The sequence below is a fragment of the Carettochelys insculpta genome, chromosome 19 (genome assembly GCF_033958435.1).
Source record: "Carettochelys insculpta isolate YL-2023 chromosome 19, ASM3395843v1, whole genome shotgun sequence".
NCBI classification, from domain to species: domain Eukaryota; kingdom Metazoa; phylum Chordata; order Testudines; family Carettochelyidae; genus Carettochelys; species Carettochelys insculpta.
The window spans coordinates 21,110,080-21,134,307 of NC_134155.1; the positions used below are offsets into that span (position 1 = coordinate 21,110,080).

The 24,228-nt window shown below is 42.7% G+C and overlaps 2 protein-coding genes across 7 annotated transcripts in view; both read left to right on the top strand.

Annotated features, from left to right (window-relative positions):
* RABGEF1 (RAB guanine nucleotide exchange factor 1) overlaps positions 1 to 5,399 on the top strand; it is a 39,090-nt gene extending 33,691 nt beyond the window's left edge. For all 6 annotated transcript variants that reach the window (XM_075014095.1, XM_075014094.1, XM_075014097.1 and 3 more), the window contains 4 exons: positions 172 to 304; positions 715 to 806; positions 1,616 to 1,872; positions 3,095 to 5,399. In XM_075014095.1, coding sequence (XP_074870196.1) covers positions 172 to 304; positions 715 to 806; positions 1,616 to 1,872; positions 3,095 to 3,493 — 881 coding nt within the window. In that variant the 3' untranslated portion in view covers positions 3,494 to 5,399. The remainder of the gene's footprint in view (positions 1 to 171; positions 305 to 714; positions 807 to 1,615; positions 1,873 to 3,094) is intronic.
* A 5,987-nt stretch (positions 5,400 to 11,386) lies between these two features.
* Positions 11,387 to 24,228, top strand: part of TMEM248 (transmembrane protein 248) — a 29,199-nt gene continuing 16,357 nt past the window's right edge. Inside the window, exon 1 of the mRNA XM_075013999.1 lies at positions 11,387 to 11,551. The gene's annotated coding sequence lies outside the window, so the exon portion shown is untranslated. The remainder of the gene's footprint in view (positions 11,552 to 24,228) is intronic.

Sequence of the window (24,228 nt, forward strand, 5' to 3'; positions counted from 1 at the left end):
ATCCATTCCTGTTTAACTCACGTTTGACTTGAGCAATAGAAGGGAATAACTCATACCTGTACTGACTCAGTGGTTATTGGTCCTAACTGGCATTAAGTCATCACAAACTATTCTGTGGTTCGAGAAGCCATCTAATTTACTATGTTTGGGGGATGGGTTTGTACTTTTCAGTTTCCCCAGAAAAAGTTGAGAAAGTAATGGACCAGATAGAAAAATACATCATGACTCGATTGTATAAATATGTTTTCTGCCCTGAAACAACTGATGATGAGAAGAAGGATCTGGTTGTCCAAAAGAGAATCAGGTAAGCATTTCAGAAGAGAAATCAATGGAAAGTTCAAAATCAGAGGAATGGAGTGCATGCCACTCATGCTGAATCTATCATGCAGATTTCAGTATGCAAGAGTCGTGCAAATCTATTGACCAAGCACAAGTCTTTAAATTTTTGTAGCTTTTTGTTACAGTCATGGAAATGACTACATGGCATTGTCATTTTAAACTGCTCATGCAGTCATTTATAGCATATTTGTTATGTTCCTGTCCCTCCCTCCCACTGGGTCTAGTTTTCTCAGTGGGATGACGTGCTTGCCTTGCCAAACAGTGGTCCTTGTGATCACTTAATTAAAGAAGTTAACATACTGTTAACATGTTCTCAGGCTTCTTCACCATTATGGGTGGTGTGTGTGTGTGTTTTTCATTTGTTTCTCTTGATAGGGCTTTACACTGGGTTACTCCACAAATGCTGTGTGTTCCTGTTAATGAAGAAATTCCAGAAGTCTCTGATATGGTTGTCAAAGCAATTACAGGTTTGTGAACTAGAAACAAGCTTATATTCTCCAAAAGAAAGTTAGTACGAACACCTACGTTTTTCATAGATGCTGTATTCCCTGCTTTAAGCAAAGTACGTAAACCCATTCTTAACTTTAAGCATGAGAGTAGTCTCATTAAGGCTGAGGTCCTTCAGTACTATGCTGAATCAGGGCCTTGGTGCATATCTCTTATTTTTACATGAATACAAGCACAGGCTGAAACGCTCCTGTCCAGCAACATCCATGGTTTGACACGACCAAGGATATTGCTCTAACAGAGAACATCTACTGCCCAGAGCCAGTCTGGCTGGCAGGATGCTCCCACTGGTGGCAGGGAGCCCCACCAGTGCCAAGCCGACTCAGGATAAGGAGCCCCACTGCAGGGGACTGCCCCGGGGCCAGGGATCCCCGCCAGCCGCCCTGCAGTGGCTGGCGGGGCTAGGAGCTTGTGGCCAGGAGGGGTGGCCTGATCTGGTTTGGCATATTCCCTCATTTGATATGGGGGAGGTACAACCTGTATTTGTGTTCTTTTTACTTTGTTGAACGAGATTGCATTTATGGATTTAGGTTTTGCACACAGACTAATTGTGTATGAAAATAAATCCAATAATATTTGCTCAGGGACTAGCAAAGTGGGAGGCATATAAATGCTTGGTATCTTAGTAAATGCTTAGTCACACAGTATCCCATAGAGTAACACAAATAGTGCAATCTCATATCTGTCCCTTTACATACAGATGCACTGTGGGTTCCGTGTGGGTTAATGCTGAATGGAGATTTAATTATCTACAGTTTTTATCTTACAGATATTATTGAAATGGATTCAAAACGTGTCCCTCGTGATAAGCTAGCGTGCATCACCCAGTGCAGCAAACACATCTTCAACGCTATAAAAATCACGAAAAATGAACCGGCTTCTGCTGATGACTTCTTACCAACGCTAATATATATTGTTTTGAAGGGAAACCCACCCCGTCTGCAGTCCAACATCCAGTATATAACCCGCTTCTGTAATCCAAGCAGGTTAATGACCGGAGAGGATGGCTATTATTTCACTAATCTGGTAAATTGAAGTTACAATATGATCATCTTGTGTTTGCTTAGGGTATTCCCAGCAAAGGTAAATGTCTTATACTGACAAAAGCAGAAAATATAATCAGAAGATAAGGTGAAACTGTTCTTATGCTACAGTATATTGCTCCTCAGGCACTTCCTTTCCCTTTTAATTTATTTTCCTCTGTCCTTTGCTCTCCTTTTACATGAGATGAGCCAAGCAGTGCTCTGATTTCCTATCCACCTCTTTAAGCAGTTCAAGCCCTTCATTCTGTCTGTTCAGACTTGAACAAGCTTTTATTTGTTAGGAGAGTAAAAGTTCAGCTACCACTTAATATATGTTCACCTCAAGGTCCAGGCATCAAAGAAATAACACAGGTGAAGAACCACTAACTTGTAATACCTTTGAGAGGGTTGACTGAGTATCAGCTATTCATAATCTTCTGAGGCTTGATTAAGCAGCGCATGTCCATGTAGAGTTGCCATTTGAGTCGGAATGGAATTAATCATGTGAAAGGCCTGCAGGACCAAGACAGTCATAGAGAGGGGCAGTCCTATGGAAGCATCCCTGGAACAGGGGGAGGGGGAGAGGGAGAGAGTGTGTGTGTTTGGCTGAACAAAGCTATGAAGTTGGGTACCCTGGAATTTGCATATGTAACAGTTATACAAGAAAAATTATTTTTTTAGTATGAAGTACTTCAGTTTTATCCTAAATAATGCTTTCAGATGGAGAACATGTCAAACTGATAAATTCCTCCCATTTATTTTTCCAGAAATAGATTAGACGCTGTAGCATGCAGTTATGTTCAGTAGATAACTAAAATACATGCTTATCCTATAAAACCTACGTTTAAACATGCTGCTTTCAAATCTAGTCTCTTTATTCTTTCCCTTACTGTTCTTTTTCAAAAGGCAGTAACCCCAAAGTTTGCAATGGAGTTTCCTCAATTGGTCATTACACAGTTTTTTTGTATAGCCAAGGTGCCCTGATCTGAGTGGAGTTCTGCAGTTTCTTAAAATGTTATTTTATTTTTGTGAGCTGCCTTTTTTAATCAGGCTATACAGAGAGGCCCTTCAGGGGAGCAGCTGTTTACTGTCAGGTGATCTGTTGAACCATTAAACCAACCACTATATTATTTATATGACAGCATGATTAAAAAGCAGAACTTGTTGTGGGCTATGACTTGCATCATTCACCGTGCAGTGACGCAATCTCTCTGTTCTATGCATAGTGCTGTGCAGTGGCCTTCATCGAAAAGCTGGATGCTCACTCTTTAAATCTAAGCCAGGAGGATTTTGATCGCTACATGTCAGGCCAAACTTCTCCGAAGAAACAAGAATCTGAAAACTGGTCATCTGATACGTGCCTAGGTGTTAAACAGATGTATAAGAACTTAGACCTCCTGTCTCAATTGAATGAGAGACAGGAAAGAATTGTCAGTGAAGCCAAGAAGCTTGAGAAAGACCTCATAGATTGGACTGATGGAATTACTAAGGAAGTCCAAAATATTGTTGAAAAATTTCCATTGGAAATAAAACCAAAAAATCAGCCCTTAGCTGCAATTGACTCTGAAAATGTAGAAAATGATAAATTGCCCCCACCACTGCAGCCTCAGGTTTATGCTGGATGATAATTTACCAGGAAAGTATTGACTTCCAAAGGAATTCTTACACACCCATTACTATCTGCTGCTTGGAAAGGGGAATAGGTTGAGGCTAAAAAATCAAATGAATTTAGATCAGTACGTTTTTAAGGTACAATTATTTTGTTTAGTGTGTAATAAATTGTATTTATTTTAGTCAGTCTGTTTCTATTAGGCTTTTGTGGCTTTTTGAACTGAATTTAAATTTTTTACACAAAGCCAATGTAATTTTTAAGCAACACTAGTCCATTGACAACTTTTTTCTGAAAGTTTCCTTCTTGGCATGCACTTGTGCTTTTAAATAATTGGTTTAATTTAAATTTAAGAAAAGAAAGATTAGACATACTTCTTGAATAATGCAAAGCTGGGAGCACCAGCAGAAACTGAAAGGTACCAGTGTTTCAGAGTCTGAATTTACTCTTTTGTTGTAATGATGAAAGGTATAGTATAAAATAAATATGTAGAATTTGTAAATAGGTTTAAAAAGGTAATGTTTGAACAGTGCATGGCACCTTGTGTATCAGTTCAAAATGATATATAAAAATGTCCGTTTTTAGCACCTTTATTAAGTTTGGTATTCACATTGCAGTGTATAAGGAAGTATGCCATTAATGTATTTTTAGCAAGCTGGATGGTGCAATAGAATGAACTCCAGTTTTGAAAGCTTGACAGAACTTTGTCATAGTATTCATAGCTTTTAAGCTCACTCTTTATAATAATTATTGGAATCTGAAAATGGACATATTTTTTCACCTTAACATTTTCCTCTATTTTTGCTAGTGCTCTAGTGGCCTGTTTGGTGACAGGTAGGTGCTGGTGTTCCTCATTGGTAAGAAGAGAGAGCATTTGGAGCAGGTTCTGGAAGGCGAGGAAAATTGTGTGGGACATGTGGTGATAGTTGTGGGGGAAATGGCTCAAATGGTTGGCCAACAGTGACTACTGGCTCCCTTTCCTGAATACAGTGAGTTTGCATTGGTTTAGCCATTTCCCTCTCATGAGTTGGGCCCTGACCATTTTTTTGACACTCCAGGCATGCATGATCTGAACCTGTGTTAGAAGCTACTTAGCTAAGAGCATGACCCTTGGCTATGAGCAAGGAAAAGCACATTTATTTTTTATAAAATTGCACTATTCTGGGCATTAGGGATTTCTGAGTACTGAACGTGAACAGGTTAAAACAGTTAATTTCACAAAAGCATTACATTAATGTACTGTATTTTGTGTGAAAAATAACCCGGCAGTCTACTCCACAAAATGTGTTACCATTTGCAGAATTTTTTTATAATTAAGTGAACCATTTTATATATCATTTTAAATATCTTCCACAGTTAATTTAGTCTGCCATGTCATGTGTGTGTACCTGTGATACTTAATGCTTTTCAGAATACATTCTTTAGCTCAGCTAAAGGTTGTTCATAAGAAACATTATTTTTTTCCATCAAGGGGAGGGTACCTACGTCTTCATTGTATTCCATTGCTTTAAAAACACCGATACTTCAAAATTTGCACTGCAATAATTTCAGACCAGAACTGTGATTTGTGCTATGTTTAATTCTCAAACTGCTGTGTTAAACCATTTGAACTATGCATTCCTAGTGTTTCAAAGTCAACTAATTGCCCACATTTCCCTGCAGAGTTGTGATGAATCAGTTGATCACAAGAAATTATTCTGAATAGTTACTGTATGTTGATGAGACTCTGCTCCTAGACTGTTCAAGACCTGATCAATGCTTGTAGTGAGTCTTTGTTTTCTCCACATACATTAGGTGCTAATTCTGATATCCAGGTACACATTTGTCTCTTTCCTAAAAATAAATTAAAATAAAAACAATGTACAAACCTTTTAGCTACTGCATACTAAATTGCTGTGTTAAATAAAAATACGTATATTATTCTTTTTGTCAATGAGTTCTTAAAAAATCCTGTCTTTGTTGTGATATGATATTGTTTGAATATTTGTTTACTTACGCCAGGCACCTGTTTTTTCCATCTTTGTGGAGGGAAAGAAACTGCAGGTATTCATGTTCTCTAGATTTTAGATATGATCATCTCACTCAGAATACATTAAAAAGGTTCAGTAGCTGAACTCTTTTTGACCTTGGAAAAAGATCACTGCATCAGAGAGCAATGGAGTAGTCCAAAGGACATGATTCTTGTGCAGTGTCTTTCTAGCTAAGATATTTCTTACTCACTTCTGAGACCACATGAGTTTAGTCACAGGCATAAATTAATTCCCAGTAACTCTCTGAAGTGGGTGAATTAGTTTCATACTCATTTTACAAGTCGGAAGATGGGTGAAGAGGTTGTGACTTACCCACAGCTCCAGAAAAAAGCTGGTTTCAGAACTGAAGGTAGCACTCAAATCTCAGCATAACTTATATGGTAATGTGGGAAATATAGAGCAGGAAATTACTTGAAGGGGTTTTTTATTTGTATTGGCCCACTTTTGAGGCATCCGATAATAGTCTCTATTACTGCTGGAATAACAGCAGTGGTCATAAACATTTTTAATAGTAAATGGGAGTAAATACTTAACATTTTGAAATAGCCAGCTACCAAATAAGGTAAATCTAGAATACTGAAGTAGAGAAGAGACAAGCTGCTACCATTTTATATCACAATAACAATATGTAGTTAGAGATTGCGTCTCATTTTCTGAAGTATACAAAATCCATATCTGGTTAATACTACTGAAGATAGAGCGTTAGGAAATCTCTGATCAAGGAGCTGCACGAAGTTGTCTTTGAACATGAACCTACTGTTCATTTGTCTAGATCAGAGAAGCTACTTCACAATAAGAACTGTTACCAAGCAATGCATTCTTTTTTTCATATCAGAGAGGTAGCCAAGTTAGTCTGTATCTTCAAAAACAACAAGAAGTCCTGTGGCACCTTATAGATTAACAGATATTTTGGAGCACAAGCTTTCCTGGGCAAAGACCCACTTCAACAGATGCATGAGTGGGGGGGGTTCCAGAGGAGGGTTTAACGAGAGAGTCTCAGTCAAGGGGAGGCCAGAGCTGACAAGGTCTGTTCAGTCAAGGAGGATGTGGCCCATTGTCATCAGTTAATGTGGAGGTGTGAACATCAAGACAAGAGAAATGAGGTTGGTTCAGTCAAGGAGGATGTTGCCCATTATCAGTAGCTAATGTGGGGGTGTGAACATCAAGGGCACAGAAATTGTTTTTGTAATTGGCCAACCATTCCCAGTCTCTGCCCAAGGATTTAAGTGGTTGCAAGTGCAGGTTGAATCTCTCTACGTGGCACTCTTGTCTGGCAATATCCAGAATCCAGAATGATTTTAGTTAGCTGGACAACAACTTATTGTGGGTGTGCCCATGTTACCTGTGGCCCCATATCATTTTGTTTACAGGCACCGGTCCTGGCTTGCAGTGCTCGGTTCTGTTATTTAGCTCTAATTTACCCCAAAATGTCTGAGTCCAGGAAGCAGTGAAAGTGTTGGTAATGTGCTAGACAATATTGACTTTCTGTGGTACAGCAAATTCTCTCATCTGGCACCAGTCAGGTTCCAGGGGTGCTGATGAGCAAGGTTCAACCAGTAGTAGCAGACAGATCAAAGTAAGTTACAAAGCAAAATAAAACAAAACATACCAGCCAAGATTAATACAGTAAGAAACTTGTTACCTATAAAATCCCACCCTCAAGCAATTATTCAGTTTCTTTTACAGACTGGGTAGCCTTCCCAGCCTGGGCCAAATCCTCCTTATGTCCAGTTCCAGGTGGTTGCAGTAGCCCTTTTAGGTGGTAAACAAGGGTGTCCTGTCATCTGGCAGCAGCAGCCCCCATTGTTTGGTTTCCCACCTTCATAACTTATTCTCCAAAGGCAGCAATACTTTGTTCATTTTGTACTTTTACATAATGTGTGAAAAGTATAGCATCAAAAATGGGTTCCAACATATGACCTGGCCACATGTCTTGGCAGGACCATCTGTTATCCAGGTGTACAGGAAAAACAAGACTAAGTACAGCTCATTGGTCCAAGTAAGAGACCACTGAGTTTCTTGAGTACTACTAACGGCCCTCACTTAGCCTGTGTAGATTAGTAAAACAGATTCATACTTCATATTCTAACTTCAAATACTGGAATGGTACATGAACACACAGACACGTGCAGCAGATCATAACTTTTCTAATATGTTACATGAAGTATTTTGCAGAAAGCATATTAAGTTATGTCATTCAGAAGCATATTTCCATAAAGAATATGGGGTACAACATCACCATTTTCATTATCACCTGACATACTGAATCTGGAGGATCCCATTGCTCTCTTGACTCCTGTACCAGGAGAGCCTTCCCATCCTGCCCATTGCCCTAGGAGTTTTTCGTCAATGTCCTGTCAGTTTCTGCTCTTCACCAGCTGGGATTAATTGTTTTTCTATACTTGGCTCATTGGTTCCTAAAAGGCTGCTCACTTTTGGGGGCTCACACAGCAACCAGCAAGGCTCTATCTCAGTTCTACTCTCTGGGTCTCTACCTTGATTTGGAAAAAATCTGCCTATGCACCCAGCAAGGCCTGCAGCCAGAGTGGGCCCTGGGGCAAGGTGTGTGCAGGAGTGGCTCTGTGCCCCAAAAGGGGCAGGGCCTTGGATGGAAGGGGTAGGGCTGTGCGTAGTCAGCCATTAGTACTGCCCATACTGCAGGGTGCTTCATTGCCCACCCTCACCCCCTGCAAGCCCTCAGTGCTGCATGGAACAGCACTCTGATAGTAATTCAAAGAGCCTGGGGGCTCTGGCCACTGCTGTATTAGCAGCAGTCCAGATCTCCAAGCCCTAGTGCAGTTGCTCCCCTTGCTCTTCCTATCAGCAGGCCTGCTTACACTCAATGCATGGAGTTCATCAGGGCTACAACGTACAACAAAGTCCACAAACCCCAGCGCAGGTTTGCCTAAAACTTCTGGGGTATGTGGTGGCCTGCCCATCTGTGACATCTTAGCAAGACTGCACTCTCAACATCTTCAAGCCTGCTGAAAACTGTCCTATACAGCCAACCACCATCCAGTCAAAGCACAATGCCTTGGCTGGTTTTCATATCTCTGAACTGCCGCATACATCCACAAAACCTGATTATAGGAATCCCATTCCTGGAGGGAATCATCATCACAGGTGCCTGCTTGGAAGTTGGGGCACACACTGCCAGAATTTTACACTTGAGAGAGAGTCTCTGCTGAGGGGTTTATCCTCCATATGAACATTTTAGAGCTTTACACTTGCCAGCACATCCTAGCTCATATTATTAATCACCTGCTCAACATAAAGGTGGACAACTGAGCAGCAATTTGTCAATCATCCAGGAGGAGTAAGATCTTTCTCATGTGCCAAACCCAAGAGATGATGGAAATAGTGCATGTCACGCCACATGTAGATCTTTGCACACCACATGACTACACATTCAGTGGTGGATTCTCTGAACTGATACTACACCTTTGACCACAAGTGGGAACTGAATGACCAGACACTCAGAGACAGATGTCTTATGTGGGGTGATCTACAGATAGGTCTCTTTGCAACTGTGTCCAATGCAAGTGTAGATGATTCTGCTTCAGGGGAGGCAATGGCTGCAATCTGATGGGAGTCCCTAGTCAGTCCCTTAGCCTCACATACATCTTTACACTTATTCTCCAGTTCCCTTACTGCTCAGGGTCCTGAACAAACTGAAAGAAGAAAAAATAGTAGATATTCTCATACCATGCATATCTTGGCCCAGCTGGTGCTTCGCCGAGCTGATCTGCCTGTCCTTGCAGCCACTTCCCTCTCCTCCTAACAGTGAATCTCCTGACCCAGAAGTCAGGATCCATGGCTCAAATAAATCTTTCAACACCTCACCTCTTTGAGTCCTGAAAGCCACTGCAGAAGACTCTAAAATGGTAATAGCTAGTTCTGAATTCCAAATGTGATGTCTGGTACGCTACTGGCTAGACTCCTATACCAAATTAGTCATCTGGTTCCTCCATGTTTTAAAGCTGGAATTACAATTTTCCCAGTGGTGCAACACTAGATGGTATAAGGCAGGGGTGAGTAAACTTTTTCTGCTAGGCCCCACTTTTGTCCCTGTAATTAGCAGCCCCTGCTCCACAACCTCTCTAATGTGATACAAAATGATGGAAAGTTGGGTAACGTTCATATGAAAAAAAAAAGTGTAAGAAAATAAGTATGTAGAATGTAAAAACTAGTAATCACCATGTGAGTACACATACAAAATGATTAGATGAATGAACCTGATGCAAAGCAGTCAATCATGCTGCGCGCTTCCCCTTATGAAATTTCACAACCCCTTGGGGGAGCCCACCCTCTTCTTTGCTTACCCTGGGTATTAGTGGTTGGATTGAAGGGTTTACTAGAGAATAAATGACTGCTTCTGATGATGGTGTCTCTTACTGTGAGATAACAGGTGCTGTAGAACCACTGCCAGAAGAATGACTGATTGTGTTAATCTTACAGTTTTCAAGTAAAACAATCATTGAAATATTTGGAATTAAGTATTTTGGTGCTGTCTAAGTACACTTATTCCCCTTCTGGAAATCCATAGTGAGCTGACTTCAGATTTGGTCTAATGGGCTGCAGCTCCCTCTTCAGCGAATTGTACCATTTTACAATAGACATTGTATACATGTAACAGCAACGAAGGGTCCTGTGGCACCTTATAGACTAACAAAAGTTTTGAGCATGAGCTTTCGTGACCAAAGACTCACTTCATCAGATGCTGAACGGTATATGTAAATTAGAATTTGTCCCAGATGAAGATTCTTAGAATCATATACTTTAAAAGGAGAGAAATTCTCATTTATGTATGACCTGATGTCATATGGGGGGGAGGGGAAGTGGTGGAAACTAGAATACTAAACCAAAGGAAATTGAATGGCTGGATGTTAAGAGCTCTCAAGTAACTGGACAGAACACTGGACAGGCCAGCTGCAGGTGTAAGCAAAGTATGTACAGCTTTAAACATATTGGCTCTACTGCCTGCAGTCTCAGCCACTGGACTGTGCCAGAATACCTACCTCCTACCCCAAAAAGCCAGGGGGACAGTTACAAAAGTTTTGTGTTGCATCGTTTCAGACTGACAGATATAAAAGAAAGTTTCTTAAAAATTGCTTTTATGGCTGATGTTGACAGGAGAACTTAAAACCCAGAAGTCAAATATGTAGCAGGCTATGCACTGTAAGGACAAGGCGTGTACTTCCCTTGGAAACAGGCAGGACTTAGCTGGGAATTCTTAGCTGGGGCCCTGAGTCCTAGTCAGTCCTAAGGAGCACAAGAGATGGCTGCTCTTTGTGAACTGGAAATAGGAGCATGAATTTTGTCACTGCCTCTCCAAGTGGTGTGGACTTGCCCAAAGTGTGCCTCCCTGCTGCACCCACCAGCTGCCAGACGGCACCAAGGAGCCCAGTTTTTGCCAGATCTCCCCATTTGCCTCCCGGAGGGAGCTTGTGGGTAAGCTCCTACCGAAGGGGTCTCTTCCCGCGGGGCTTGGGATGCTCTAGCAAAGGCCCCTCCCAACCATGGCGGGAGTCCTATGGTCCCCCGGGGTGGAACCCTTCCCTACTAGCCGCCCAGAAGCCTTACGGCGGCCCCCTCCCCGGGCGCAGACCCTCCCTAGTAGCCACCCTGGTTGAGCCCCTCCCCACTAGCCGCCTTAAGCCCCCGCCCCCCCGCTCGCGCTCTCACCCTCCCCCCACCCTCACCTACCGGCCGAGCGCTCAAAGCCCCGCCCCTCCGGAGGGAGGCCCCTGAACGAGGAGCAGCAGCGCGAAGGGTGGGAGTTGGACTCCGCGTTGTCGTTGGCCGTCAGGGAATCTTGTCCTCGCCGCGCCGCCGTCTGCGGCCGGCGGGAGTGAGAGGTGACGTGTGACGGCTTCGTCCCCGGAAGCGAGGGGAGAGCGGCCGGCGGAGGAGGAGGAGGGTGTCGGAACCGCCGCCTGCCCGCAGCATGATGCAGACCCGGCTGCTCCGCCGCCTGTGAGCCCGGCCGCCGCCTCCGGGCCCCGACCTGCCCGGCCCGGGGGCTTCTTCAGCCTGCGCCGCTGGTAAGAGGCGCTGAAGCGGGCGCGGCCTTGGCGCGGAGCTGTGCCTGAGGCGCGGGGGCTGTGAGCCTGGCAGGGGGCAGCGCGAGTCCGCGTGCGGCCCGTCCCGCTGCTGACGAGTGGGCTGGCTGCGGCCCGTTGTGGCGCGCTTCGCTTGGCGGCCGCGAGTGGAGCCCGCCCCCTCCTCGCCTGCCCCCGCGCGCAGCGGGGGACCGGGGTCTTGCGGGGAGCGTCTCACCGAGTTCGGGGGGGGGGGGGCGGTGATACACGACAGCTCCACCCCCCACCCTGAGAAAGGAGGCGTCCGTGGGGGGCGGGGGTCACGGAGCTGTGCGGGAAGTTCGCTTGCTGGGCTGTGTGAGGGGGGCTTGATATCTGTCCTCTGGGAAGAGCTTGGCCCGTGTAACACTGGGTGCCTCTGGTGTCAGCTTGGCCGTTGCAGGTGGTTGTATAACGGCAGTGCTCAGCTGGCCCTGGGCAAATCTGGAGCTGGGCAAGTCACTGCAAAACATTTGGTAATAAGGATTCTCTGTTGATCCACAGGCGGGGACGAAATGCGCTGAATAGGTCTCACGAATAACAAGCAGCTCCTTGGAGACTAATACATTTATTAGGTTGTGAGCTATTGTGGGTAAGATCCACTTCTAAAGATGAGAAAAAAATTTAGTCTCCAAGGGCTTGTCTTACAAAAGGGTTCTTTTTCAGGAAAAAAACAAAAACACTCTTTTCTTGGAAAAAGCACAAACAAACAATAAAACTTCCCTAAACCTTGCATCCATGCTGCAAAGCTTTTTATTCTGGAAGAACAGGGCACTTAACTGGAAATAGTAAGTCCATGAAACAGATGACTTTTGCAGCCCCGACCCCACCCTTCAGTTCAAAATTGACTGTGTATTAAGCAGAGGTAATTACAACTTAATTGGCCTCCAGGAAGGCATCCCATCATTGCTCTTATTTCAAAACTGAGCTCTCTAGTATGAATGCTCAGTTTCAAAATGCTCTTGTAGTGTGAACACTCTTTACAGAAATAACTTATTTAGAAATTCTTTTGTCAAAATAAGTTACTTCTGAAAAACCCTGCGGTGTCATTGTAACATATGGCAGCAGTGTCTGAAAGGGACATAAGGAATTGCCACAGGTCCTTGCCACTCCTCCAGGTGCAGCCCCACCAGAGCTAGTTAGAGTGGGGACAGCGGGGTTGCCTGTTTCTAGGAGAGGGAATTAAGTTTATGTATTGTGTGTGCCATGAAGTTATAAAGTGTGCTGAAGTGTGCCACGAGGTGATAGAGGTTGCTGAGAGCACTGTATTAAGTAATGAGTTTTTATGGGTATAACATACTTCTTCATGCTTTCAGGTTGGAGTAGATAGTAAGAATCCAGGGTTTATATAGTAGAGGTGGGAGAGAGAGAGGAGGACGGTGGGATCACCTGTCATTAATAAGACCAGTGGAAGAAGTAAATTACATGGGATGGGTGCCATTCCTGCCAATATCAAACATGGGGAAATTGCCCCTCTGTGTAAGGTAATTGAGATCTCTGTTACCCTTGAGGTTAAGCATGTCAGACTTGTAAATTGATTCCAATTCAGATGTCTTCCTCCATAATCTTGTGGTAAAATCCTTTTGCAGAAGAATGGCTACTTTCAAATCCCTTATTGAATGTCCAGGGAGGTTAAAGTGTTCCCCTATAGGTTTATGTATATTTCAGTTTCTGATATCGGATATATATCCATTCATCGTTTGGTCCAGAGACAGTCCAGGTTGTTCAATCTATATGGCACAGGGGTATTGCTGGCACACGATGGCATGTATCTGCACATCCACTAATGTGATCTGAGTGGATTTATACTAGTATCACTGTAGCTATAAAATTGTGCTGCTAGGTTTCCCTGTGTAGATGAGCCCTAGATCTAGATATAAATCCAACGGCGGTTGTTTTTCCTGCTGTTACCAAACTTTTGAAAATGTTGTTTGCATAAGGTTCATAGGTGAATTGTACAGTTATTTAGGACTGCATTTCGTTATTAAACTTGAATACATTTTTTAAAAAGGTTAAATTGTGGGGATTGTGAAATGGACACAGTCGTTTACCTCTAGGTTGAATTTGGCCCAGGTTGATGTATTATGTTAACATCACTCCCATCTCAAGAGTTTTCACTTGCCTGTGTGAAATGAACAGTTGGTTTTAATCTAGTTTCTAGTGGGTATGTGCCCACGTAACAATTGGCACCTTTTGTTGGCAGAAAAAGTATACAGACTAAGGATTCAGTTGTTTTAGGAGATGATGTTTGACTCTAGGTGTGGTGTCTTGAGGCGTATTCTGTGAAGAATGCACTGCTGTTTTCCATTCTTTACAGGCTTTCAGTAAGTCTTGCAGGATTGGTCCCATTGCTGGAGAACTGTGATTCTCATTTTCCATTTTAAATGTTTTGTTTTTGTTTTTTAATCAGGTTTCGTTGTGTAAAATAGAAAATTCTTTTTTTTTTTTAAAGCGGAGAGATATGTTCATCTGAAGACAAAAACAACCAGATATCTGTGTTATCTGGCTAAGCCAGATACATCCACTAACACACAGGATACTGAGAAATATAACTGAACTGATATTGTACTGTGGTAGTACAGTTTTATTTTTAGTGATTCACTAAATGTTCTTGCAGCTTTGGGCCCCTTTTGAATATGAACAGCTTATACTTTTTTGTTATAAATACTTTACTTTTTTAATTGAACATTTACATGTCTGTGCAAATAAAGCAGAATTTTTGGGGTCTCTTGGCTTGAATAGCACTGAATGGGTCATCTTGATCAGACAGTTCTATTGCTCCATACCCCCCAGCTCTTGCTGCAAAAGCAAGTGGGGTTTGGGGCAGGAGTCGGCAATAAGACCAGTGCAGTTTCCCAGGGTTAGCAGACTGGGACACTGCTTCCCACAGCTCCCATTGGCTGGGAATGGTGATCTGCAGCCACCAGGAGCTGCAAGTACTTACTTATATCTGTGGAAATGCAGGTAAATACAATGGTAGTGGCAGCTTGCTGGGGCTACCTCTTGTGAACGGCATCTGGCCCACGTGCTGGTTGTCCACCACTGGTTTAAGGGAACCAGCCTTACCAGTGAATACAACAGAGTCAGAATAGCTTGTTTGTTCCTTTTCGCAACTTCTTTTGCAGCCTTCAGTGAATTATTTTTTGCCACTGATCTCCTAAATTAAGCAGGCAAATACCACCTCCATCTTACAAAGTAGTGTGCTTTTGAAATCTTCAGGTGAAACAGGATAGGGATATAGACATGAAAGGTATTACCATGTCTTGTGTTTTTGACCTTTTTTCCTCTGAACCACTTGTCATGTTAGTCATTTTTGGTGTTTTATTACACCATATCTGTTTCTTTCACTTCTTTCAATTTGATTTTATTTTTATTCTGCACAAGTTAATTTCTGCCTTCATTATAGGCCCATGCAATGTCCAGTAAAGCTGCCATTTCCACAATTTGCCAGTAATTTATTCCTCATAAGTCAAGTTGTATGTCTGGCTGACTATCTCAGTCTCATTACAATTCTCATTAAAAACTGGTGTAAAACCCTTCTTTTAAATTTGCTGGTAGTTAGTGATACATTTTAGACAAAATGCCTGAAGGCATATCCTTTAAAGAAACGAACAATTGCCATTTTAATTTCTTTAAATCGTTTAGAGAAGCTTTTGGTTACAGAACTGATTGAGTTTTTCGTAGTTCTTGGAAAGCTTTCCTAGGAACTGACTAAAAGCATTTGGGATTTGCTTGGTTCCAAGCCTATGAGCCACTGAATTTATGCTGCTTAGTGATATTTGAATAGATCTTATAAGAATGAATGATTTCTTCATTCATTTGCCTCTCACTCCCAACCTAATGAAGAAGGCAAAGCATTTATCTTCAAAACACTGTAAAATTGTCTAGTTCCAACCATTGTTTGTGCCAGAACTTTTCCTATTAAAAATTTTAAGTGTATTTAAGCAGAAACTTTTAGCTCTTATAATAACTTTTAAAATTCCAAAAACCAGAAGTCAGGTATGCAGAATTCCCTGTCCTGCATACAGGCTTGCTTAGCAAATCTGTTTGCCATTTTCGTCAGCAAGACTGCAGAAAGTAGCATAGTTTAATCCTATGTCAGAGATTTTTTTCAAGTGAAATGTGTACCGTAAGCCATGTTTATTCATTCTTAAGCAAATTCAGAGTTTCATGTCTACTTTAAAAAGCTTTCATTGGATGTTCTAATTTTCCTTGTCTCTTACCTTTCCTCACTTTTTTTCTAAATCTGTAGGTGCGCTGATTTTTTTAAGTTATTTTAGTTGTTAAAACTTGCTTGTCTAGTCTCAGATTTTGCAAATTTTTCCTGGACTTCAGTCTATAAGTTAGAATTGTTCATTAAGAATTCAGGGTCATGGCAAATATATTATCAATAATCAAATTATGGGTGAGTGTGCCAGAAAACTTCCTCTAGACACAAAATAGCTTGTGTTAGTTGAAATCATATCCCCTGCTTAAAAACTTTTTCCTTGAAAAGTGACCTTTGAGATGTGTGGGGTAGTAATGTCTATACTTGCAATTTCGTGAAGATTTGACATTATTTTTGTTTACACTTTTTGAAAACATGTTTCTGCTGCTTTCTTTATAGTTTACCCTGGATGTAGCCAGCCTTTTTATTACAGATTTTTTTGTTTGTCCTCATAAAAAACATAAATAAAAAAACATTTAAAATAGAGGCTGTATAGCAGCTTTGTCCACAGTTTTGCCCTAGAATGGACATAGTCTGCAAGTGTTTGCAAAGGGGTTATCTGCTGAATTCCTAAATATAGCAAAAGTAAGAGGGGCACAGAAGTGATCATAAACCTACTTCCTTGTTTCTTTGAGTTTGGTTTTGTTGTCTGAATACTCTAGCCTGCTTTTTATTTCCATCTGTAAATATAAGCTTAGTTTCTGTGAATAGATCTGCTTGCATGGACTCTTCCCCACCTGCTTCTGCACAGGCATCCACTGAAGTCTGCTTTGTCGGGTCTAATGACAGGTTTGGGGATGTTGGTAATTTTTAACAAAAGCACTTGTAGATCAGCTGTCAAGTGTGACTTAACATGGGCTAGTATGGAAACCTATCCATGAGTTTACAAACTGTGGGATCGTATTTTGGAAATAGCACATCTGCTAGGCATCCATCTATTTCCATTACAATCAATTAGACACTTAGGCTATTTCTAGAGGACAGCCTAAATTTGAAATAAGCGACGTAATTTGTGCTATGCAAATTGTGTAGCTTATTTTGGGTCAATTTCAAAATAAGCTATTTCAACATGTGGTGCAGACTAAATGGTGCCACCTGTCACAATAAAGTGCTATTTTGAGCCATCCCTTACTCCTCCTTTGATAAAATGTACAGGGTGTCAAAATAGTGTGCCTGTTATTTCAAAAAATACGATGGGCGCATTGTATAGACGCGGGGAAGCTATTTTGAGATACCGCCATAGCCTCAGTGATTTGTGAGAATAAGGACACCTTGGAAGAGCCTAGAAAGGGCTGATATTAACTGTGCTACTGAAGATATGGAAACATCTCTTAATAAGCTGCTGTGCATTGACATTTGGCTGTTGAGGTGTAAAGGTCTTAGCTGATATTGTAATTAGGCTTTTAAACCCACCTGTTTTGCTCCTGGAAGCCCAGGGGAGCCTGGTTCCTGTCTCCCCTTGGCTTGTGAAAAAATTTGAGTTACACAGGAGTTTCAGGAATGCAACTGGTGGGTTACTTGAGTCCCTGGATCTGGAAGTGTTCATGCTGCGGGAGGGAGAATGAAATGGATGTAGGCCTTGTGCTTCAGCTGTTACATTGGAGGTGGATCCTTGGCAGGAGCCTTGCATGGGATGGCCTTTCCTTAGGAAGCCACTTGGCGCAGGCTGTTTTGGGAAGGAGAGATGGCTGGCAGGTGGCTTTTGTGGACCCACAATGGAGGATCCAGGTGAGAAACCTTCCTCTCCCAGAGCAACACAGGGAGGCTGGTGTCTGTGAATAATTGAATTCACGAATGTTGTGACCTTGCTGTAGTGTATTAATAGGATTGTCATATATAAGACACACTTGTGATATGTGGCACCAGTAAAGCCTCATCTGGAGTACTGTATTCAGTTCTGGGCACCACACCTTAAAAACCTGGACAGAGTGGAGAGAGTCCAAAGGTGAGCAGCAACAATAATAAAAGGCTTAGGAAACCTGATCTTTGAGCAGTGGCTTTAACAAGAGTGGATATGTTTAGATTTGACAAAAGAAAACTGCTGGGGGAGGGGTGAAGACACCCAATAACATTCAAAATACATTAAGGGTTGTTTATAAATAAAAAAATAAGAGGATAGTGATCAGTTTTTCTCAGTGTTTTCAGACGATAGGACAAAAAGCAATGGGGTTGATCTGCAGCAAAAAGGATTTTAGGATAGATATTCAGAGAAATTTTCTAGGTGCAAGGGTAGTTAAATTCTCAGATGGGTAATGAAAGAAGTGGTGGAATCCCTGTCTTTAGAAACTTCCAAAGACAAATTGAATAAATATATTAAGGGTGATCTAGGTAAACTTAGTTTTGCCCCATTTCTGTGATGATCCTTCTCTCATCTGGATTTTTCTCTTTTTCAGAGATTTTAGTATCCTATATTGTTGTGTGGGGTTTTTTTTTATATTTTCTCTTCTTTAGTCTTTAGTTCAGTAGGCAAAAGAAGCGGGAAAATGAAGAAATAGTCTTCAGTTTCCAGCTTTCCAAGGAGAGTTCTGGTAAACGTTGAGGCATATAATGTGATCTTTGTTTAAAATGTATATCTTGTTTCTCCTCTTGGTACCTGCTGCAGTGCAATATGCGGAATTCTGTTTAATTCAGTTCTTTGGCTGTTAAGACCAAGAAATATGAATTCATAACTTCTCTTATGATTTACTTCATTAGCTTTTTGTTCTTTGAAACAGATTTCAAGATTATCCCTATTTATAAGCTGCATTGACCTAGTTGCAAGGTACACTGCCTTATCTATTTTCATATATCAATTGACAGGTGTTGAAAATTATGCTAATTGGAGATTGCTGTATTCTAATTGTAAAGGGACTGTTTCATTGTCTTTTTTCAGAATGTTCCAGGCTAATCTTTAACACTGTTTGTTTGGGATTCTGGGATTATATATGTATATTTCCAAGCCTTAATTAAAAATAATCCAAATACATTATCAATTTAACTCTAAATTTCCTTGGTTTATAATGCCTGCATGGTTTGGAGTTAGCTACAACATTCTTGTAAAGTGTTTTTGACATTAAGGTTGAGTGCGCATGTTAGTAATTTTAACTTAATTTTTTTTGTCTTGAATATATGTAGATATTGACAGAAGCAAAATGATCTGGAGTAAGGGCCAAACTTTTGGACTGAATTTTTACTTATACAATTGTGCTTGAAATTATAGATATCCATAGTCCTGCCAGGTTTAGGCACTGTGGCGAGAAGCAAGGACTGTGTATTCACCTGCCCATGAACCCTCTCTTTTTTAAAACTTTTTATTAGTTTAAAAAACGAAGAAATAAAAAAAACTGATCGTGTCTCTTTGTGAACCTCTTAGGAGTGGGTCTGTCCCACGAAAACTCATCCCCAAATAAACCATTTTGTTAGTCTTTAAACTGCTATATTTCTGCTGTTTTGTTTTGTTGGAATACAGATTAACACGACTACCTCTCTCTTACTCTCAGGAACAGTGATAGAGAGTCAAAACAAAAAAGCAGTCAAGTAGCACTTCAAAGACTAACAACATAATTTATTAGGTGAGCTTTCGTGGAACAGACCCATTTCTTCAGACCATAGCCATACCAGAAAAGACTCAATATTTAAGGCACAGAGAACCAAAACCAGCAATCAAAGTTGACAAATCAGAATAAAATTGTCAGGGTGAGCAAATCAGAGAGCGGGGGCGGGGGGTGCGATGGGGGGACAAAAATTAGATTAAGCCAAGTATGCCAAAAAGCCCCTATAATGTCCCAGAAAATTTGCATCCCAGTTCAAACCACGTGTTAATGTGTTGAATTTGAATATGAAAGAATTCGGCAGTGTCTCTTTCTAAAGCAGACTGAAAATTCTTCTTCAATAAGATGCAAACTCTTAAGTCATTAACAGAATGGCCCACTCCATTTAAATGTAGACTAACTGGTTTGTGGATCAGGAATGTTTTGATGTCTGTTTTGTGCCCATTAATGCTTTGTCTGAGAGAGTTTGAAGTCTGTCCAATATGCAAAGCATTTGGGCATTTTTGGCACATGATGGCATATATAATGTTAGTTGAGGAATAAGAAAATGTGCCTGTGATTCTGTGAATAACCTGGTTAGGTCCAGTGATGGTATTTCCAGAAAAGATATGTGGACAAAGCTGGCAGCGGGCTTTCTTGGAAGGAAAAGTCCCAGGACTGGTATTCCTGCGGTATAGACTGTGGCTGTTGGTGAGAATCCTTAAAAGATTGGGAGGTTGTCTGTAGGGGAGAACAGGCATGTCACCTAGGGCCTTCTAGAGTGCAGCATCCTGATTAAGGATAGGTTGTAGGTCTTTAATAATTTGTTGCAGTGGTTTGAGTTGGGGGCTGTAGGTGATGACCAGTGGTGTGCTGTTCTTGGCTTTTTTGGGCCTATCTTGGAGTAACTAGTCTCTAGGTATTCGTCTGGTCCTGTTGATTTTTATTTCTCCTGGTGGGTAATTCAGGTTTATGAATATTTTGGTAAAGATCTTGTAGTTTTTGGTCTGTCAGTTGAATCAGAGCAAATACAATTGTACCTAAGGGCTTGATTGTAAACAATGGATGTAGTTATGTGTGCAGAATGGAAGCTAGAAGGGTGTAGGTAAGTATAGCGATCAGTGGGTTTCCGGTACAGTGTGGTACTGATCAGGCCATCCTCGATTTGTACTGTAGTGTCCAGGAAATGTATCTCTTGCGTGGAGTAATCGAGGCATAAATTGATGGTGGGATGCGGATTGTTAAAGTTCTGTGGAATTCTTCTAGAGTCTCTATACCATGGGTCCAAATCATAAAGATGTCAAGTGATAGAGGGGTGTGAATTAAGCCTTCTCCGTATGTTGGGGTTGTTCTCCTAGGGCAGTGGTTCCTTTTCCACACAGGGAACCATTTTGACAATTTGAGAAAACTTGGTGACTCAAGGCAATTCAGAAAGCGGGGAGGGGGCAGAAACATTCTGTCCCACCTCTAACATAGGCAAGAATATAAAATTGTGCCCCCTCATTCATATATAGTAATTTCATAGAAAAAGGGAAAATACATCAACACACTGCTTACACTGGCTGGGAGGAGGGCTGTGTCTGGTTCTCCCCAGCTTACTGCCAGAAGGGGTCTGTGGGGGGCCACGCAGGAAGCAGGGGAGGGCAGGGGCTGGGTCTGCTGACAGCAGGGCCATAACAAGGGTGAAGCGACCAAGGCACTTGCTTCGGGCACGCAGCTGAGGGGGTGCAGAGTGGGACAGGCAGGGAGCTCCTCCCCATCCTGATGGAGCTTGCTTGTGAACAGCTGCCACGCCCTCCCTGCCCAGCTATGGAAGGGGAGCGGAAATGGGCTGCAGGCAGTACTGCTCTTTCTCCCCTTGGGAGCCAATGGGCTGCTCTGAGCTGTGTGGGTGGCTTGTTTCAGGGCAGGGAGGGAGGAGCATCAGATGCGAGCAGACAGTGGCTGGAAGCCAGATGGGGCACAGAGCCTTGACTGGTGCTCACCAGCAGTGGAAACCCTGGCCGGGGTGGGGAGGAACCGGGACCGTCCTTGCCTTAAAGCTTACCAAGATGCTGGCCAACCTAGAAGGGTGAGGCCATGCTACCCACTGGGACAGAGGACACTAAAGAGCCTGGGGATGGTCAAGGGCTAGGGACGGTAACCTGGAATGGAAGCTGGGCTTGACTCCATGAAGATGGAGAGGTTGTGGAAGGGCCAGGGCTCTGGGCAGAAGGGGCAGGGCTAGCGCATACCTGCCGTAGCTGGGGCTTCATCCACCACCCATGGAAAGGGCTGTATCTTTGTACAGTGCCTAACTCTGGGATCTTGATCTCTGTTGAAGTATCAAGGCGTTACTATAATACTAGTAAGTTTACAAGCTAGGGCTTTGGTGCCATTGGGCTACACGTGTAAAGCAATTAATGCCTATGATTACAGGATTGGGTCGTATTTAAAATACACAGCTAATGGATGTGTCAGTGACATCTGCCAACGTTTGCGCGCACAAAAAAAACCCATAGGTTTTAATTTGCACCTGTACTCAGACATGGCCTGTGTGTGCTACTCCATTCATTGTTCCCAAGCATAGTACCTAGCATTCATTCCACACCCACTTTCATTGCATCCACATGTTCCTAATACACACAGAATCGTAGAATGCTAGGACTGAAAGGGACCTTGAGAGGTCATCGAGTCCAGCCCCTGCCCTCTTGGCAGGACAAAGTACTGTCTAGACCGTCCCTGATAGACCTTTATCTAACTGGTTCTTTAATATCTCCACAGATAGATTCCACAACCTCCCTAGGCAATTTATTCCAGTGTTTGACCACCCTGACAGAGAGGAACTTTTTCCTGATGTCCAACTTAAACTTCTCTTGCTGCATTTTAAGCCCATTGCTGCTTGTTCTATCCTCAGAGGCCAAGAAGAACAAGTTTTCTCCCTCCTCCTTATGACACCCTTTTAGATACCTGAAAACCGCTATCATGTCCCCCCTCAATCTTTTTTCCCAAACTAAATAAGCCCACTTCTTTCAGCTTTTCTTCCTAGGTCATGTTCTCTAGACCTTTGATCATTGTTATAGCTCTTTACTGGACCCATTCCAATTTCTCCACGTTTCTTGAAATGCAGCACCCAGAACTGGACACAATACTCCAACTGAGGCCTAACCAGCGCAGAGTAGAGTGGAAGAATGACTTCTCGTGTCAGATTCTGTGCTCACGAAAGCTCATGCTCAAAACTTTTCTGTTAGTCTATAAGGTGCCACAGGACCCTTTGTTGCTGTTACAGATCCAGACTAACACGGCTGCCCCTCCGATACTTCTCGTGTCTTGTTCACAACACACCTGTTAATGCATCCCAGAATCATGTTTGCTTTTTTTGCAACAGCATCACACTGACTCATATTTAGCTTGTGGTGCACTATAACCCTTAGATCCCTTTCTGCCATACTCCTTCCTAGACAGTCGCTTCCCATTCCCTATGTGAGACGTATTGTTCCTTCCTAAGTGGAGCACTTTGCATTTGTCTTTATTAAACTTCCTCCTGTTTACTTCAGAACATTTCTCCAATTTGTCCAAATCATTTTGAATTTTTACCCTGTCCTCCAAAGCAGTTGCAACCCCTCCTAGCTTGGTATCATCTGCAAACTTAATAAGCATATTTTCCATGCCAACATCTAAATCGTTGATGAAGTTATTGAACAGAACCAGTCCCAATACAGACCCCTGTGGAACCCCACTTGTTACACCTTTCCAGCAGGATTGAGAACCATTAATAACTACTCTCTGCATACGGTTATCCAGCCAGTTTTGCACCCACCTTATGGTAGCCCCATCTAAGTTGTATTTGCCTGGTTTATTAATAAGACTATCATGCAAGACTGTATCAAATGCCTTACTGAAGTCTAGGTATACCACATCTACTACTACTTCCTTATCTACAAGGCCTGTTATCCTATCAAGAAAAGCTATCATATTGGTTTGACATGATTTGTACTTTGCAAATCCATGCTGGCTGTTCCCTATCAGCTTACCACCTTCCAAGTGTTTGCAGATGATGTCCTTAATTACTTGTTCCGTTATCTTTCCTGGCACAGAAGTTAAACTGACCGGTCTGTAGTTTCCTCCATATTCTTATTCCCCTTTTTATAGATAGCACTGTATTTGCCTTTTTCCAGTCTTCTCACTTCATCCCCTGCAAGTCGACATTAACCCAACCACTCATTCTGCAGGTGTGTGTATAGCTGACCCCCCGCAGCTGGAAGCTGGCTGGGGAAGAGCCCTGGCTGGGACCGTGGGGACCAACCCTGCCACAGTGGCTGCAGGCCCACTGGGGAAGAGCCCCAGCCAGCAAATCCAGCTGCAGGAACCATGGGTGGGACTGTGGGGGACTCCTGAACCCTTCACCCCACCATGGGTGGAAGCCGGCTGGGGCAGAGCCCTGGGATGGCAGAAACAGCCGTGGGAACATCGGCTAGGGTGGGGGGAGACCACCCACCCCCATGGTGGAAGCCAGCTGGAGCAGAGCCCTGGTTGGCTGAGCCAGCAGTAGGATCCCTGCTGGAAGCCAGGGAGCTGAGCCCTCCCTCCCAACTTTAGACCCAGACCCCCACCTTACCTGAGCTGGGTGCTGCTCCTCAGATATATAGTTCTCTGCCCTGCAGCTGAAATGGTTCTCAATCTAATTGATTGGCTTAACTGCCTGAGGGCTCTTAATCCAATTAAAAAGTTGAGAACCACTTCAGGAGTGCAAATAGCTCTTAAGAGCCACCTGTGGAGCTGCCCAGCCCAACCAGAGACCCTTTTCAAATGTAACGGGGGACACACAGGTTGGGAATCCCTGTCCTAGGGTCACACAGCAAGCCAGTGTCAATTTCAGAGTAGAACTAGATTTGGTAGCAAAAGAGGGGGGGGGGTGTTCCCCTTCCCCTTCCCCTTCCCCTAAA